The sequence below is a fragment of the Tyto alba genome, unplaced genomic scaffold (assembly GCF_018691265.1).
Source record: "Tyto alba isolate M040663 unplaced genomic scaffold, T.alba_DEE_v4.0 Super-Scaffold_1000006, whole genome shotgun sequence".
NCBI classification, from domain to species: Eukaryota; Metazoa; Chordata; class Aves; order Strigiformes; family Tytonidae; genus Tyto; species Tyto alba.
Genome location: NW_024881272.1, coordinates 7,694,711 through 7,711,890, shown reverse-complemented (window position 1 = coordinate 7,711,890; position 17,180 = coordinate 7,694,711). Strand labels below are relative to the sequence as shown.

Below are 17,180 nucleotides of genomic sequence, written 5' to 3'. Positions count from 1 at the left end.
ACACAGCAGGCTGCGTAAGAATTAGTACTCTGTCCAAAGAGTATATAACTTGCAATGTATAATGTCTTTGGCTATCAGGTTTTTTTTTTCTTGCATTTTCTTTGTCTTTTTTTTTTTTTTTTAATTAGCACAACATTTTGGAAGCATGTTGTGCTCTTTTAAGCATATCTTCCAGCAAAGAGATTTTAAACTCAGTAAATTAAGTTCCTAAAAATAAGAGAAATGACAGTGGTTTCCAGACAAATGACCAGATCTGAACACTGTGACTCCTGAACTTGGACTGACTAAAAAAACTCTACTGTTGGAGATTCCAGGTAGGAATATTAACAAAAGCATTCTGTGTCAAGAAGAGCTTACTTTCTGTAGCAAAGCCGCTTAATTTTTGCAGATGTCCAGGACAGAGTGGAAACTTGGTAGCAACTTCTTAGTAATTTTACCTCACTCTCTAATGAGTTTTTAGCTTGTTATGTGTGAATGTGGACATTTTAATTTGCATTGGACCCCCCCCCGCCCAAAAATATTCCTTTTCATACTGAACATAATGTGTTTTAGTTTGTGCTGCTCCCCATATTTTCAGCTGCTGTAGACCCATAGCAAACTCCAGAAATTTTACAGGATATAGCCAGAAACTTGTCAAGAAAAGAATTGAAGGTTGGAAGCATTGAAGAGTCATTCCCAGGGGACTGTAGAGTTGCCATGGTAAAGCAGTGTTTTTACCAAAATGCTCAGCAACAGAAGAGGTGGTAGCATCCCTGATATTTGAACCGTAACTTTCCATTGTCAGTTGGGGGTTGAATTTGGAAGGAACAGGGTATTTGTGACAATATTTCAGGTATTTGTGACTATTTGTAAACTCTGGTAAATAGCTTAATGCTCTTCTACATATGATGAAATATATTTTATAAAAAGCTATGAAAGAGCAGCCTAAGGGCCACCGATACTGAAGAAGCAAGAGCTTCACACACAAAAAAATGCAGCTGCAAGTAAGATATAAGTAACTGCTTTAAAACAGGAGCATCTTTTAGGTCAAATAAATCATTCCAACATCTGAAATGGAAGAATCAACTCGAAAGAGCATAGGCAGGAATGGCTTTGCCTGAAAACTCAACAATGCACAAAAGAGAAACAGGTCACACTGAGAAGTGCTGCATCCTTTTATCTTTCATGGAATGGCAATATTCCTGAGCCTTACTAGAAAAATAGATGTGCATTTAAGTTCTCTGCTGAAAATCTGAGTTCCCTTGCTTTACTGTCATGTTGCCCATAGACAATTACCTATGAACCTGGCACTGAGGACAGCTGGGCTTCTGCTTCCAAGGAGCCGCTGTTTACAAAGGGAGAGTGAAGTAGTCTACAGTCAGGAGATCCAGACTTGGAAGGAGTGATTACAGATTATTCTAGACACTGATCCTGAGAAATACATGCAATTCCCCAGTGGGATCCCATCAGAAAAGGTCTGAATTTTCATGGGAAAATGTTGATACACTAAAGATAGCCCACTCAATGTACCTGAGCAAAGACACCACGGTTCTTTGAAAACACATGCACACACACACACTCATTCTGTCTTGGGTAAAATCTTTTGAAAGAAAAGGATGGAGAACTTCATGTGCACGCTTACATCTAGGCTAGTTCACAAGGATTACTGACTTTAAATCACTTGAACAACTGGCCCAACAAAACCACTTGATCAAATTTGCAATCATACTTTAAACTGAGATGCTTCCACCAGGTAAGGATGGACACTCAAATGAACTAGTGTCAAATCATAGATGAATTGAAGAGAGTCTGTTAAACAAGCAGAATGGGAGGAATAATCACTGCTTGTTCTTAAAAGACAGGCAGAAAGAAATCACTGCATACTCAAAAGATGTTGGAGTGAGGTATTTTTAAAGAACAAAAGATGAAGACATCTTGCCAAACCTGCTCCAAACCACTCATAATACTGTCTTCTCAGGACTGAAGAGAACTCCTGTGAAAGAAACCATGCTCCTTCACAGAATTCATTAGTAACAAAATAATCCTGAATCTCATGTTCTCTGCTAGTCAGACCAGTGACAAACAGGTACTTTGTTTCATGACCCTGTGTTTCCAGAGGCACTCAATGGCTAGTGACAAACTTTTAACAGAGAGCACAGACAGTACCCTGTTCCGTAATTATCTATCAAATCTCTCATGTAATTCTTTGACTGCAAGGAACCATGTTTTACTCTAAGTTTGTAAAATGGGATTCTCATCCACAACATCTTCTAGACAAATAGTATCTATTCACAATATTAAAAACAGCTGCTGGAAAGGCATCATGCTGTGGCTTACAAAAGGAACTGTATAAGATGGAACTAAATGAAGGAAATACGACATGGGGCAGAAATCACAGCCCAAATCAGGCAGTTCCAGGACTGGTTCTAGGAAAAGAGAACTTTATTTTAGCAGAACTCTAATCAGACTACAGAAAGCACAGAAAAAAAAACAACTCCCCTGAAAACATACAACACTAAGGACAACACACCCACACACAGCGGGTGAAATTCTAACTCTCAGGAAGTTGATGGCATTGACTTCACCATGCCCACCTTCCAGCCTTTCCATGACCTAGATTGGTTGCAATTAAACCATTTCTGAGTGTATGCATTCACTCATCGGGTTAAGAGGTACTTACTCCAGAGCAGTATATAACAAAGAGTACAGACAGAGAGTATATGTTTTCTAACTATTGGGATAGGTCTGCAGACGATGCTGTATTTTGTTCTCACTGTTAGCCTTAGATTTAACATTTTAATCAGTAGTAGGCCCTAAACCAGAAGCCATTGCTCTAGAAGTAAAGAAGTCCTAGAAATGAGGGTAAGAATTTACCTTTGCATAGGACATTGGTTACTTGTACGTACATACAGAGACATACATTGGCCTACATATAAATATACCAGCTCTGGTTCATGTATAATCCCACAGCTCTAGACACCAACACATCTGAGGCTGCCTGTTGGTGTCATTGTTCATAGAGTCAGACCATTACCTACCCCAAAGCCCTCAGCTAAGGAACAGCGAGGAAGTATGCCCACAGAGGTCCCTGGAGCACAGAGCTGGCATGAAACTTCACATCTCGAGTGTTTGCAGCCACATCTCAGGTCACAGGTGATGTGCAAGAGACGTTGAGCTATTTGAGGATGCCTGACTGTATGCAGCTACAAAAGAGGATAAAAGGACGGCCTCTGCCATTTTGTTCACTGCCCTCACAGCACAGTGCTTCTGAGAATTTGCTATCTGAATCTGCCAGATAACCTTTAATAACTATAATTTAGAATTATGGTACAGCAGTTTTTTCCTGGCTGTGGTCCTGAGCAACTACAGACTAATTCTACAGAGTGTCTGCAGTACGCAGCTAGGGACAACTGGCCTGTGAGTGAAAAGGCTTCTATTTATTATATGGTGGTTCCTGCTTCCACTGGAAAATATCTAGGTCTGTAAATCAAGCAGAGTTTTAAACCACCAAACGACAACTGAATGCCAAATTACTTTGCATAAGATGTAATTTTTCTCATGAACTTTATCTTCCATGCTCTGGGTTAGTTTCTTTCGTTGATATCTCTAACTGTCCTTGGGTATGTTGCCATCCAGTATAGAAATCCCAACTGTTGAACAGGTCAAGATAACACCGTGCAACAAAGGTGACTGGAAAGTTTGAGTATCGGCTGATTTAAAGGGACTGATACAGGCCTGACACCTTGTGTAACAGCTCATGGTTACTTTGGATCTACCCACCAAAGTGCCTATACCTACTCAGATAATTTAACATATTATATTAATATATATTATTACATGGTAGTGAGTTCAGTGACGTATAATTCTCTCTTTGAATTAAAAATAACTTGATTATAGAAAAGGAAAAGCGGAGGTTGAGTTTAAAAGAGAAAGAATGTGAAAGAAACAGAACAAAACCACTTGTTTCCTGAAAGCAGGAACAGAAGTTTTAAGAAGAAGGGTATGAAAGTCACCAAAGAGTTGCACTGATCAAACACCACAAAATGTCCATAGCCAGCTCTTCCTAGTGGGGAATCCCAATTCTCCAAAATCGGCGCACTTGATATATCAAGTGTCATATAATATAACAGAGTTGGACACGGAAGACATCAGTCAATCAAAGGCCACAATGGATCTGGAAAACATGTGGGAAAGTAGCTGAGGAGTTACCACAGAACAGCAACACATGACATCATGGAAGGAGAGTTACATGAGTGGAGAATGCAGCTCCAGAATGGAGGATTTTACACACAGAACATGGGACTTGAGTTTGACTCAGCATATGAAAAGTAATTATAAACGTATCTCCCCAATAAAGATGGGTAGGAAAGATTAAAGAAATCCAGGGTGATGTATCAGACTAGATATCACATATCTTTGGTTTTGTCCAAAATGGAGTCAGGGAAAACAGCATTCAGTTTCTCCTAATCATCTTGTTTTCCCCTGTAAATAAGAAAAAAGAAGTATCTGGCTGTTCACCAGCCACCCTCCACCCTCATGTCCAATGACTACATTTCCTGTTACACTGTAAATGCTATGGAAGGGTGAGCCTGGTGACATTTCTGGCAGAAAAAAAAATCTTTCAAGTTTTTATTTACTCCAAATTACTACTCGGGAGTAGGTTTTTGTGTAATTACTGACTTGGAAAGCAAGGAAGACCTTTTGGGATTGTCCCAAAGCCTTGTGACACGTGTGAGTGCATCTCCCCTTCTCTTTGGTCCCCTCGTGGGTGACCCCATACTGTTGCACAGAAGGGGCAATCAGACCTTCCTGACTGCAGCTATCCTGAGACCTGGAGACACAGGGACTTCAGCTGCAGGCGTCAGCCGAGGGTCTGAGGGACCTTTGTGGCAGAGGTTGGTGCAGCACAGTCCACAAGCACCACCTTCTCCGCCAGCCAGCTCTCGGCATTCATTGACCAGGGCTGGGAAAGCTTCCTGAGAGGTTGGCTGCCTTCACTGCCTTCCCCAGAGCAAATCTCACAATATGTCCAGAATAGTGCTGACACGCTCCACAACCTGAAACTTCACAACCAGAGAGTTTTCACCTTTCTGTAGAACCGCAAAGGAATCCTTCATCAGAGTGGAAGTGGTGCAAAAATTAGCTGCACCATAAAGAATGAAGAATTTAAAAATATTTTCAATATGCAGATGCCTGGCCAAAAACACAGTAAAGAGCCCACCATGAATACATTACAGAAATCAAAAATGTTTGCTCATTTCTAGATTTCCTGGAGTTTGCTTAATGTCAGCAGTCCCACTTAATAGCAGAAATGTAAAACCCTGTGACAGTTATTGAACCCCCGACCCCTGATAGGCAGTTACCAGCTTTGTCGGGACTGGTTTTGAAATCATTCAGTCCGTTAGCCTGCATCTTGTTACAGTCAGTGCAACTGATGCAATACTATGAATCTCTTTTTCCCTGTACATTTTTAACTCTCTCATGCCAGCAATTATTTTACCCTTAAGAGAACATAAACCAGGGCTGCTCTGTTTCTTGGGGAACATTGGGGGAATAAGGTTGCATCTAGTTTTTGTTTGAACCAGTAAATATTTAGGAGAACAAGATGACAGTTTTTATCTGAAACGTGTTTTCACAGCACTGAAACAGTGAGGCAGCAAGAAAGGGACTGAAAAGCAGCCTGCCATTTCGTTTCCTCTCTGTATTTTGGACTGCTTTTGACCCAGCATGTGTGCGCATGCACACTCACTCACTTGGTCTGCTCTTTTACACCGTGACTTCACTGTAAAATTCAATTCATCTGTTCAAAGCAATGACTGAAACACTGTCTATAAAATTATGGCATTTTTCCACTTAAGCAAAAATTTTAACACTTCTTCATTTAAAAGTTATTTTTAAACCTAATTGGTGTGAAGCCAATTTTAGTCATAACTGAAGTGGACTCTTCTTTTCCTTGAATTCAATGTCTTCCTTTTCTAAAATATATCAGGTTAAAAAAAAAAAACAAAACAAAACAAAACAAAACAAAAAAACCCTAAACAAACAAAAAAAAAAACAAAACCAAAAGAAGTAAAACCAGTAAATGCACAGTTTACAGTTCTGTCTACACCATTTTACCCTCTGACATATCAGCACAGTTTGCTTTTCAACTTACTACTGTGCAACAAATCCAAATGAGTCTTTACTTTTTCTTGTTTAGGAACTTCACTTGAACATGGACTTTAGCAATTCCAGAGCAGAACCACTTACTTTCAGTTTGAATCTGGCTGGGGCACTTGTAGAGCATCACCACAGCCAGTAACCGGCTGAGTCAGAGTTTATGTCTGGGAGGTAATTGAAGATCCTTCAGAAACATGGCTGATCAGAGCCTTTTTACAATGCAAATATACATATGGCTTCTGGCACTATATCTGCATTTACATGTCAATAGCCAAGCATGAAATAGATGAACTGAGAGTGCTGTTGTCATATATGTAGGTAGAATAAGTATCCTGACTTCACTAAGTCCCCGTTTTCCAGGACTGTCTCAAGAGAAAGTAGGACATCTGGTCTTCTTAATGAAGTAGCTGATCTGGAATCTGGGTTTAGTAAAACTATCCCCCCTCATAAAAAAATAAAAATAAAAAAATAAAAAAAAAAAAAAAGAGAAAAGAAAAAAAGAAATAAGAAAAAAAGAAATACTTGAATCTAAGCAATTAATATGTCACCAAGAAGAATTTTAAGGAATAACATGCAAACTGACCTGTCAGGGAGAATATTTTCCTTCTCCTTTCAAAGGGAATTCTGTTTTTCCCAAGAGAAAATTCAAACTAAATTACACTAACTGACTTTATATGCAATGAATGTTCATATGTGCAGTATTATCTGCACTGTGACAACTCCACTGAGATGTGAATATAGGATTTATATACTTCAGTTCTATGGGTTTTGTAAAGGGTATCAGCAAGCACAGAAATGCAAAATAATTAGAAGAACTTTGTAGTCACTTTATCCACAAAAAGTAATTTAATCAGATTTTTAATTTCTAAATTGAATTTTCTCAAGTCTGAGCTCAGCATTAGCGTTTGATTGTTTGATCCTTCAGGTTAATCAGAAATGATTGGCTGACTTAGGGCTTAGGGATGACAAAGGAAAGGTGATTTTTTTTATTTTGAAAAGCGTCACTTTGGGTTTTTGGTGTGTTTTTTTGTTGTTATTGTTCTACTGCTTGAGTGCCTTGGGATTTGGCATCAAAATTTGATAAGGGCACAGCATCTATCTAATCTTTTAAGCTAACAATGTTAGAAGCATACTGAAGATGGACTTCATGAGAATGTTACAGGTTTTGCTGTTGTTTTCAAACAGCAGGCTCTGGAGGGCTGTTTGGGGGGGATTTTTTTTTTTTTTTTTTTTTTAAATGAGGGTGATGAAGATACACAGGGAAGGAAGCAAATTGACAGTGGTGGATTAAGATACCCAGAAACACTCAGCTAGCTCCTCTGTCTTCAGTATCTGGACTGAAGCTAGAACGCTCCGCACAAGTCTGCACAATTCTCCACTCTTCCTCTGTACAAGGCTGTGGAGTGGAGTTCAGTTTTAATATTAGTACGATGGGGCTTGCCAACATGTGCTTGTTGAATGAGGTAGGTCTCCATTACCTCATTCTATATGACCCTTTTACAGATTTTATCCAACAAAGCTTTTGAAGATATATTTATCTTTAACCATGTGAGAAATCTCACTTACTCTAATGATTATGCAACAATAAAAAGTAAAAATAAAAATTATTAGCATCCCGTTGATGATTATAAATCCTCTTCACTTCCCCTCCCCCCCTTTTTCTTAGGAACTCTAATGTTTATTTTTACTTTTGTAAATCTAAGAGTGCAAAGCTAAAGGCAGACATATGAAAGCAGCCAGAACCTGAATGGATGGGTGGGTGCAGGATCTCTACGTATGTACATACGACATCATCCACAGTATGAATGCCACACTGGGCAGCACTAGCAGGAGGGTTACAGCTCTGCTAGCTACCCAGCAAAGCTGTACCAGGAGAGTAAGGAAGGATTATGCAGCTTTGCAGCATAAAGCTACATAAGAAGCTTTGAGAAACCATCATCATCCTCAACCTGCCATTCCTCTCCACCCCTCACCCCCTCTCAAAAACTCTTGTCACCTCTCAGGTTTACCCATTTCATTTTCCACGCCACTAGGTGCAGAAATCTCAAGATGTTTGTGGGGTTTGAGCCCCTGCAGGCAGCTGCAGATTAATTCTATCTAATTGGGATAATGTTAACTCCAGAATACAGCATGAATGACCTGTGTGAAAGAGAAGGGGGAGGGGGAACACAGATGAGGATACAAGAATCCTTACAAGGAACTGGGTCCAAGAGAAAGATCAGAATGGTTTTCTAGAGATTTCTTTTGGAGTTACCTTCTGGCTGACAGCCCGGGCCAGAGGGAGAATGTTTCTGAACCACCAATCCTCACATCTCACAGGTTTGTCCTGTACTTGCTTATAGGTATCCTGCCTTATGCTAGCAACTAACTCTGTGTCAGATGTTACGGGTCCTGACCTCCCTGGGGTGCCCCATAGCTCAGGTCTCTTGAGAACAGAGCTGGTCCATGAAACTCCTGACCTCCAGACTCTGTTTCTGCCAGCCCCAAGAGCTCTTTGGTACCCCATCTATCCCCATTTCCCTTGACAGAGCATCTACAGTCTAGCCTCACTCCTCTGGAGACCAGATCAGCATCCACTGCAGCAGCAAAGCCTTAAGTCAGCATATCGTAAAGAAACATTATAAACATTACCTTGACATTTTAGTGTACACAGTTAACATTTACATTTCACACCACCTCCTATGTAAAGTCCCTCTCTCTGTGCCATCAACACACCACTTCTCTTAACCCCTCCCCATCCAACACTAAGAGCCCCTTATCTCAGGCAGGCCAATAGAACAGAAGATTTTTGGTGCTTCTGAGTCCAGCTACTATGGAGAAAAAAGTGGTCAAAACCAAGTTAAATATACAAAAATTAAAAGTAGGCAAAAATCCCCAATGTGCAGAACAAGTAAAACCCACCTGGGTCTTTCCCAAATACCCCACAAATGCTTCAAGCTCACATTGAGGTGCTACAGGCAATATTTCAGGGGCTACTTTCAACATTTGCTATGAAGCATCTTTTGATGCTCCAGATACATCTTCCTAAGGGTTAATATAGCAAAACAGGAAGGGGGGGAAGAAAAAAAAAAAAGGCACAAAAGTTGTATGACTGCTTTCCATGATATGACAAACTCTCTCTGCATCATATTCCGAAGTGTGAGATGTGCAATTTCCATTCTTAAGCTCAGTAAAAATGACATTAAGGAGTACTAACCCTGGGAACCGCTTGATTATTAGTTTATCAGATCAACATCAGCAAAACTGTCTTTTTATGTGCTGCTTACTTTCAAAAAAAACCCTACCATGCATATTTCAGTTCTCCCTCTCCACACCCCACACCCTTCTGCTGCTGTCCAGCTGGAACACATCAAGGGTCTAGAAGCCAAGTCAAATGTTGACCCCACCCTCCTCCATCCATTTTAAGGCACCTTCAAAGCCAGTACACTGATCTAGTTCAGCTTCGCCAACAACGCCAGCAAATCTGTTATTTAAGACTTTAGTGCTGGGTTTTTATAACTGCCCATTAATACAAGCTTTGATGTATGGTCAAAAAATCCAGCTGTAATGAGTTTCATCAGACTGTAGTAACCTTTCCTCAGAAGGTCTTTATTACTATACCTTCATAATCTTTGGTCCCAGTACTGTTTTATAGTATCATTCTTACTGAACCTCCTTAAAAAAAACAACACTCAGCAACATTTAACACATCTCCTTCCCCAAAATTAAAACAAAGACCCATTAATGGTTTTCTAGAAGACACTTTTGCACCCACATTTTTAACAGGAGTTTGCTGTTAAGAGTATGCAGGCAGTAGTTGTGTGAACCAAAAGAGAAACCTGACAAACCTCTTGAGACAGGATACGAAAGGGTTTTGTAAAAGGACAAACAACTTACTCTGTTGTTCCCCTTTGCAGGATGCAGCAAGGAGGAAAGAGAGAAAAAAAAATAAATATTAGATACATTTATTTTACATGCATTCACAGTCTAACTCATACAGTTCTGGAAACAGCTCAAACCAGATGAGGAACTGACTCAAAGAACATTCACTGAATCCTTTAGTTAGACAGCTTCCAGGGAAGCATAGGACATTTGCAAAGGATTTAAAATGTTCAGTGAAGTTGTAAATTCGTGCTGGTTTTGAGAACTTCCTCTCTACACAAACATACTGATTCCACTTTTGCTTCCTTCAGTGTATATCAGGAGCAACTCCTGGGAAGTTGGTGGACACTAACACAAGGGAGAAGAAAATAAGGCCTGAAATGATCTAGGGATGGGAGGGAAGCCAGAGGGTTTTGTGCAATGGTAATACTGAACTTCCAGTATGCAAAGCAACCCACTAAACATGTCTGCTTACCCTTGCATGACAGCCACTCCCTACGACATGCCAATGAATGGAAAGTTTCACGATTCAATCCTTTTTAAAAAGCAAATATTGAACTTTTAGATTAGTAATAAAAATAAGGAGATGGCATTAGGGGAGAGGGAAAAAGGTATGGATGGTGCTAGCAAGGTAAAGTGTGCAGAGCAAGTTACGACAAACATCTGTGCTATTATTTTTTTTTAATTGTGAGTTTTGCCATGAGCTGGCATGAACAGTGTATATTATACAGTGGGAAGTCAGCCAAAATAAACACCAGCCTGCAGTTGAGAAATACAGTCTGGAAAGGTTAGTCACAAAGTTGTAGTCATTTTTTAAAAAAGGAGGTTTGGGGATGCATCAGTCCAGAAACCCAGCAGTAAAGTCAGCTGGTAAATGCATATCCCGTTTCAAAGTGAATTGGCCACAGTGTGATTTATATCAAGCAAGCTGACTTGCATATGGGTTGGAAAAATAAAAACACTGATTCATTGCTATCTGGGTGTCTGTCAAAGCCCACGTCCTGACAAAAGCAAATCTCTTGGGGGAAGGAGGTGACTTGGAAAACTGCAAAAGAATTTGGGGGCTTATAAAGCAACATTGAGGGGTGATTAAAGATAGTTAATGAGAGAGTGAATAGATGAATGTGAGTGTGCATCCCCATGTGCAGAGGGCCAAGGAAGACAGGCAAAATGAAGCAAGGAAATGGAGGAATGGGGTGATATCTGGCCTTTAATTTTTAATATATTAATGAGATTTGTTTAGGCAAAAAGAATAATTAAAAATCAACCATCTTGGACTTGCTTGAAGGACTAAATTAGTAATAGAGACTTCATATTAGTGGCAGTAAGTAGTAAGCCGCGTTACCACTGTAATCACACAATTTTACATAGCACTACTGAAAAAACAACTGAAAAATTAATTTTCTTAGTTGGGAGATCTGCCTCTGGTGAGAATTCAGAACAAATCTCTTGAATTCAGTAACAAATTCCTACTTTTCCTGCCACTGCAGAAGGAACCCAGCTAGGGGCAACTGCATTGGGTTTTACATCAGTGTCCTTGTACGCAAGCAGCAGAACTGTTAATGAAAGCACACAGCTTAGCTTTCAAATTCCAGGCTGTGCACACTGCTCGGGCAGTTACAGAAAGCAGGCCAGCTTCACCACTGCAATACTCCAGGTTTACAGCACTATTAATCTATTTTTCATTTCTATGCAGCAATTTTTCTACTTCTGATGCCAAAGCCTTGGGTACTAAAAGTTACCAGCTGTGACTTGCACAAGAAAAAGAGCGAGAAGGTCAGTCTGGGAAGGGGCTAGGGTACCTCTCTGACATTTTAAATCCCGAATTGCAAAGCTGTGGGGAAGCACTGAAGTAAATGCAAGTTGCTGCCATTTCCTGGCAGTCTCTCTTACATAAAAACATGGTGTCTAAATCTTTGAAGGAAAATAAAAGACCGGGGGGGTGTCATTAAAACTATTTTATATTGTCAGAGGAAGGTGTGAAACTGAGGACTATGCACAGGATTTCAATGAAATGCTGCTGATTTTTATCTAAGTTCCACTGGAGCTTCTAAGGTACTCTGGGCCTTGGAGCTTTGCTTTGCAAAATTCAAAACTTTAACAACCGATCTGCAATCCACATTTGGACCTCTATTCCTGCAGGAACAAAGTGCTTTGCAAGACTGGAGTAGCATCAAGCATCTTTCCTGAACAGCTTGAGAGACTACTGCGTGAATTTCACACTACAGGGGTTTGAAACAATAGTATTCACTCTTTTTATAATGTAAAGATAGTTCCAGCTCAAAGGAGAACTGAATTTTGTCTCCCTTCTGTCTTTGAAAGAAGCCTCTCATCTTGTATCTAAGACTCCTTTGACAGACCAACATTAAACAAAAACAAGAATCCTTTATAAACATATTTTGAATACAAAATATTTTTAGGGGGAAGGGAGAGACAGGAAGACAGAAGAGAAGTTTAGAAATCCAACTAGTCTGTCTTGTTTAAAGAAAAAGTAAGAGATATATGAATATGATAAACATGTCACAGAATACAAAATTAAACAAGAGGCAGCAACAGGCTTTTGTGACATCATTACTAAAACATGAGCAAGAAAAAAACCAAAACCAGCACGGTATTTTGTTTCTAGTAATTAATTAGGTAACCTCTCATAACTAATCCTTGTAAAATGACTTCTGGTGGTCTTAGGTAGAAACTGATCTACTGGGACAGGCAACTTTACTCAAAAGTCACCAAATTTTAAAATTTTTTTTTAAAAAAGGTAAAATCTCAGATACCTGAGAGGCCTCCTGCTAAATTTGTATTCGAACTATTCCTGAAAAATCATTATCATCATCACTGTTTATTCACAAAGTAACTGGAGAATCCCAGCAGTTCAAGGATTCTCTGATTTATCTTTGATGGTAGCCTTGAAACTTCGTATGAAGAGAGGAAGCTGAGGGTTGTTTGCATAAGTGGCAGCCAGAATTATACTTGAAGCCATGGATGTATTATATGTAGTAGAGAAATATGAGGAAGAAAAAGATGAAGACGTAGAAGACAGCACAAGACCCTGAACTCAAGGGACTTGGCCTTCCCATGGAAAACAAGCAGGGAGAAGAACAAATTCCAAAATCAAAGCATCATTTCGCAGAACAGATCTTCTGCTGAAGGAATCTAATAGACCAGCAGACTTACTGAAGAAAGGTGAACCATGCATTACAGAAAACTTCCAAAAGCTCAAATGACAGGTATTTTTGCTAGTCAGCCTTCTCTCTGGATACATCTCCTCAAACCTTCACTTGATATTAAATATCAAAATAACTAAGTCCAAAAAATATGAAATGGTAGTTGGGAATAATCCATTTCCCAATTTTCTGTCTTTTCTGTTAAATTAAGAGGCTTTTTTTACTGTATCATGTTCAATATGCTCCACATGACAATTAGCTGAGTAAAACTGCCTTTGGAAAGGTTTAGCATGTGTTTAATACACAAAAAACATGCAGTGAATCAGTAAAATAAATATACATGATTGCCTGGAATGCTTCTGTCAGTTCTGTAATACAGAGCTTGAGGGAATAAACTCTTCAAAGGACATCTTTACCTTAGAAGACATTAATAGAAACAACGAAGCTCAGGAAACCCCAAATTGCTCACCGTTTTTACTACACAGATCCAATGAAAAACATTTTGGAAGGTTTAGTTTGTAGTTTTCTTTTTTTTTTTTTTTTAATATAGAGGTTTGACGCACAGATTGATCTTAAAATATTTCATTATGAATATTTCACAATTACCACAGAAGAGTATAATGAAAAGGCTACCATTTCTTGAGCTATCTGCAGACATTGTGTTTTCCCAGATCATATGATTGGTTTTTCTGACTCAAACAGAGCAGCTACTGGAAAAGTAGTGAGCTGTTTAACTTACTGAGGATTTATCAGGATAGACACCGGCTCGTAGCAGAGATGCCTTCCAGCTATCCACCTCCTCTTGGGAGTCACAGGCTAGCTCAAGGAAACGGTAATCCTTGTAAACATTCCTAGAAGAAAGAGCACCACATTGTAAAACTAGCATTTTACTACTCTGTATCATGCACACAGCATTTTAAATTAAAAATCCTTTGGGATCAGAAATTACTTGGTAATTGTTTTGGACAACAGAGTTTATGGGACAGGTGCTTGTTTAGTAATTACACGGAGTACTTAAAATATCTTAGAATGCTACAGCGCAGCTCTGGAAATAATAATCCTCTGAAAGCACCATGAAACTACTTAAAATCAGTTCTCCAGCTTTCACCAAAATGGAGCACTTTTAGGAAAAAAAAAAAAAACAAATCTGTTGTAATGCAGAGAACAAACACATAAGACATATCAACAAAACTATATGTCTTGCAACTGATTGCTGCTGTAACCAATAAATATCAAAATAATTAACAATGCAACCTTTTCCCATGTTTTTTAGCTTCTAGACATCACCAGTAAAAGAGAAAAGAAAACAATCATAGCCATGTATTTTAAACAAACAAAACAAACTTCTGATGTCTGTTATCATAGTAAGAAAATTGGGGCACGTTTAAATAGCACCTCTTGTAGGTAATTCACATCATTAGATAAATATAGGGAATCACTTAATGGGAGAAAAGAGAAAGGAGGAAAAATACATATGTAGGATGGTGGTACTTGTAAATTCTCCAATAAACAGAACAGATTTTCCTCTTACGGTTTAGCCATTAGTTTCCGAATTCAAATTCTATATACAGACCAGATCGCTGTAAATTTGTCAGCCAACAGTCTTTTTAGGAAAGGCCACAAGCTTAGCTGACAAAGGTTAGGAAACCACATTTTGCTAGATGTTGAGAGCTGCACAAAAATCCATCTTCCATCGCAGCCAGACTGTTTTCTTTCCTTAGCGAGCTATGGAGAAGGGGGAGTGGGGGTGGGGAGAGGGGTTCATGGAGATTACTTCACTTCCAAAGACAGCAATGACAAGGGGTCCTTTGGTTCCATTATGCGACTACAGAGGTCATTCCTGCCACATATTTTGAGGGGAAAAAAAAAAATGAATACAGTATAGCACCAGGAAATAAAGCTATTATTATCACGGCCTAGACAAATTTCTTTAGCATTCAGGGACTGGTGGGATTTCAGCGTCACACTGCTGGAATACAACCGACTTGATGTAATTCCCACTCACGGAAGTGCTTTTCCCTTACCAGCAATGTCATCAGACAGCTCCGAGCCTTGCTTTTTCGGGATAGTCTCAGGAAACAGATAAAAAACAGGTAGAAAAATTGTAATTGAACAGTAAGTGTTCATGCCTGAGCATGAAGCAGCTGTGACACCTAATCATTAAATTATCAGCTGTGAAACCACAGTATAGCAACCAGAGTATACCCACATCTGAATAGAGGCAAATCGGGTATTTTTAGCAGGCTTACAGATTGCATTCAAAACTGCAAAGAATAAAGGAAATACTCAGATTTCCTTACGTGGGTGACATAATTCTCACCAATTTCGATGGCTACATCTGAGCAGCCAGGCAGGTGTGCTCAGCACCAGGCTTGCACTGCTCCTTGCAAGCCTCCAGATGGGAGATGCCACTGGTGCTGGCTTCCGTGCTGCTCAGGGCAGCATGCCCATGCTTCCTTCCCAGAGAAACCAGCCCACAAAGAGACACAGAGACACTGAAGGCTCAGGTCCCATAGTTTAGGCAAAGCCACTGATGGTACGAATGACTGAAAGCTCTATGGGTTTTTTTTATTGACTAGAAACTGAAAATTAAACCCAATTTTTCCCCTGACTCCAACGGTACTAACCCTGCCTTAAGGCAAATAATAGCCTGGATGACCTTATCTTAAACTGACGACAAAACACCTGAATTTTATTTAATTTGCAATATTGTAGAACTCCAAGTCAACTTGTACTGAACAAAACAAAGAACTCGATAAAAAGAAAACAAAAACCAAAATGAAACAACCAGAAATAAATGCTTTAATTTATTGTTAGGAGAAACTTCTACTGAGATAAGTTTTTTGTGAAGTTAAGTAAGCAGCTATAACTTTGAAGAAATAGAACACTGAAATGGTAAAAGGGTACTCTCAGAAAGGATGACTAAAAATAACAATAGAGCAAATAAAGGCTGTAAAACATAGGGATAGCAAAGTTCCAAAAATACTTATCTGCAAGAGCAAAACAACATGACACCAGCTTGTGAAAACATTTTTTCAGGACTGTCATGTTATATATTAAACTTTTTGGCATTTTTGTGACTTGCTACATCAAGCATAGCTGTACAAGAAGGGATTTTAGCCAACTGCTTTGAACACATGGGACCTGGCAGTCCTGCATTCTTGTCTCCATATCAAGACTTTTCATAAGTCTAGGGACACCTCATGGCCAAGCAGCTGATGTCTCCAGCTCTCCATGGCCCCCCTCCCTGTAGTATCTGAGAGCTCCACCATTTTAGTGTTGCTAATCTGACCCACCACAAGTTTCGACATAAGTGAGGAACTGAAGGATATACACACTGAGCCAGAACTCATAGGAAGCTTACAGCAGCATAGGTGAATGGAAGCTTGCCTCCCAAATCAGCTTCCTTCCTACTAGACTTCCTTTGCCTTTCTTTCTTCCAGAAAGGCTGACAGGCACAGGAACTTTTCAAAGGAAAAAAAAACCAAAATAACTTCTGAAAAGAGTGTGTCCTTCTTCTGTTACTAGCGGAATCTTACAAAAACACATTAACATGTTTTACTCATTAGGAATCCACTGGCATCTCATGGAAAGCTGTAACAACGATCTAGAATACAATTCACATTTTCTGTTTTGTTCTCTCTTCCACTTTTTAAAATTACTGAATATATCAGCATAGAAACAGTTACTACTCAATCCTCACCTACTTAGTCCATATGGAATACAGTGAAGTCATGTTCTCATTGTCATCTCTATAGCAGCTAAATGGGATGTTATACATAAAAGAGAATGATATAATGCAGGATACCAAGAAGCAAAAAGATGAACTCTCAACAATACAAATCTTGTTGATATTCAGGCATCTTTAAATCTAAGGGACTGTAGACACAAAACAGATACAATGAATGGGAACATGCCTAGAAGTACAATTTGTGTGCAACATGTCCCTTGAATTTTTAACATTTTTAAAATGTGAACACATGAATGGGGAAGCTGTGTGCAAAGCTACATGCATAT

At 39.3% G+C, this 17,180-nt stretch overlaps 1 protein-coding gene across 9 annotated transcripts in view; it reads right to left on the bottom strand.

Annotated features, from left to right (window-relative positions):
* Window positions 1-17,180, bottom strand: part of DNM3 (dynamin 3) — a 186,643-nt gene that overhangs the window by 43,107 nt on the left and 126,356 nt on the right. For 7 of the 9 annotated variants that reach the window (XM_042804531.1, XM_042804487.1, XM_042804492.1 and 4 more), the window contains 2 exons: window positions 13,903-14,014; window positions 10,015-10,026 (listed from right to left, as the gene is read on the bottom strand). In XM_042804531.1, coding sequence (XP_042660465.1) covers window positions 10,015-10,026; window positions 13,903-14,014 — 124 coding nt within the window. The remainder of the gene's footprint in view (window positions 1-10,014; window positions 10,027-13,902; window positions 14,015-17,180) is intronic. The other 2 variants (XM_042804497.1, XM_042804539.1) reach the window with 1 other exon arrangement.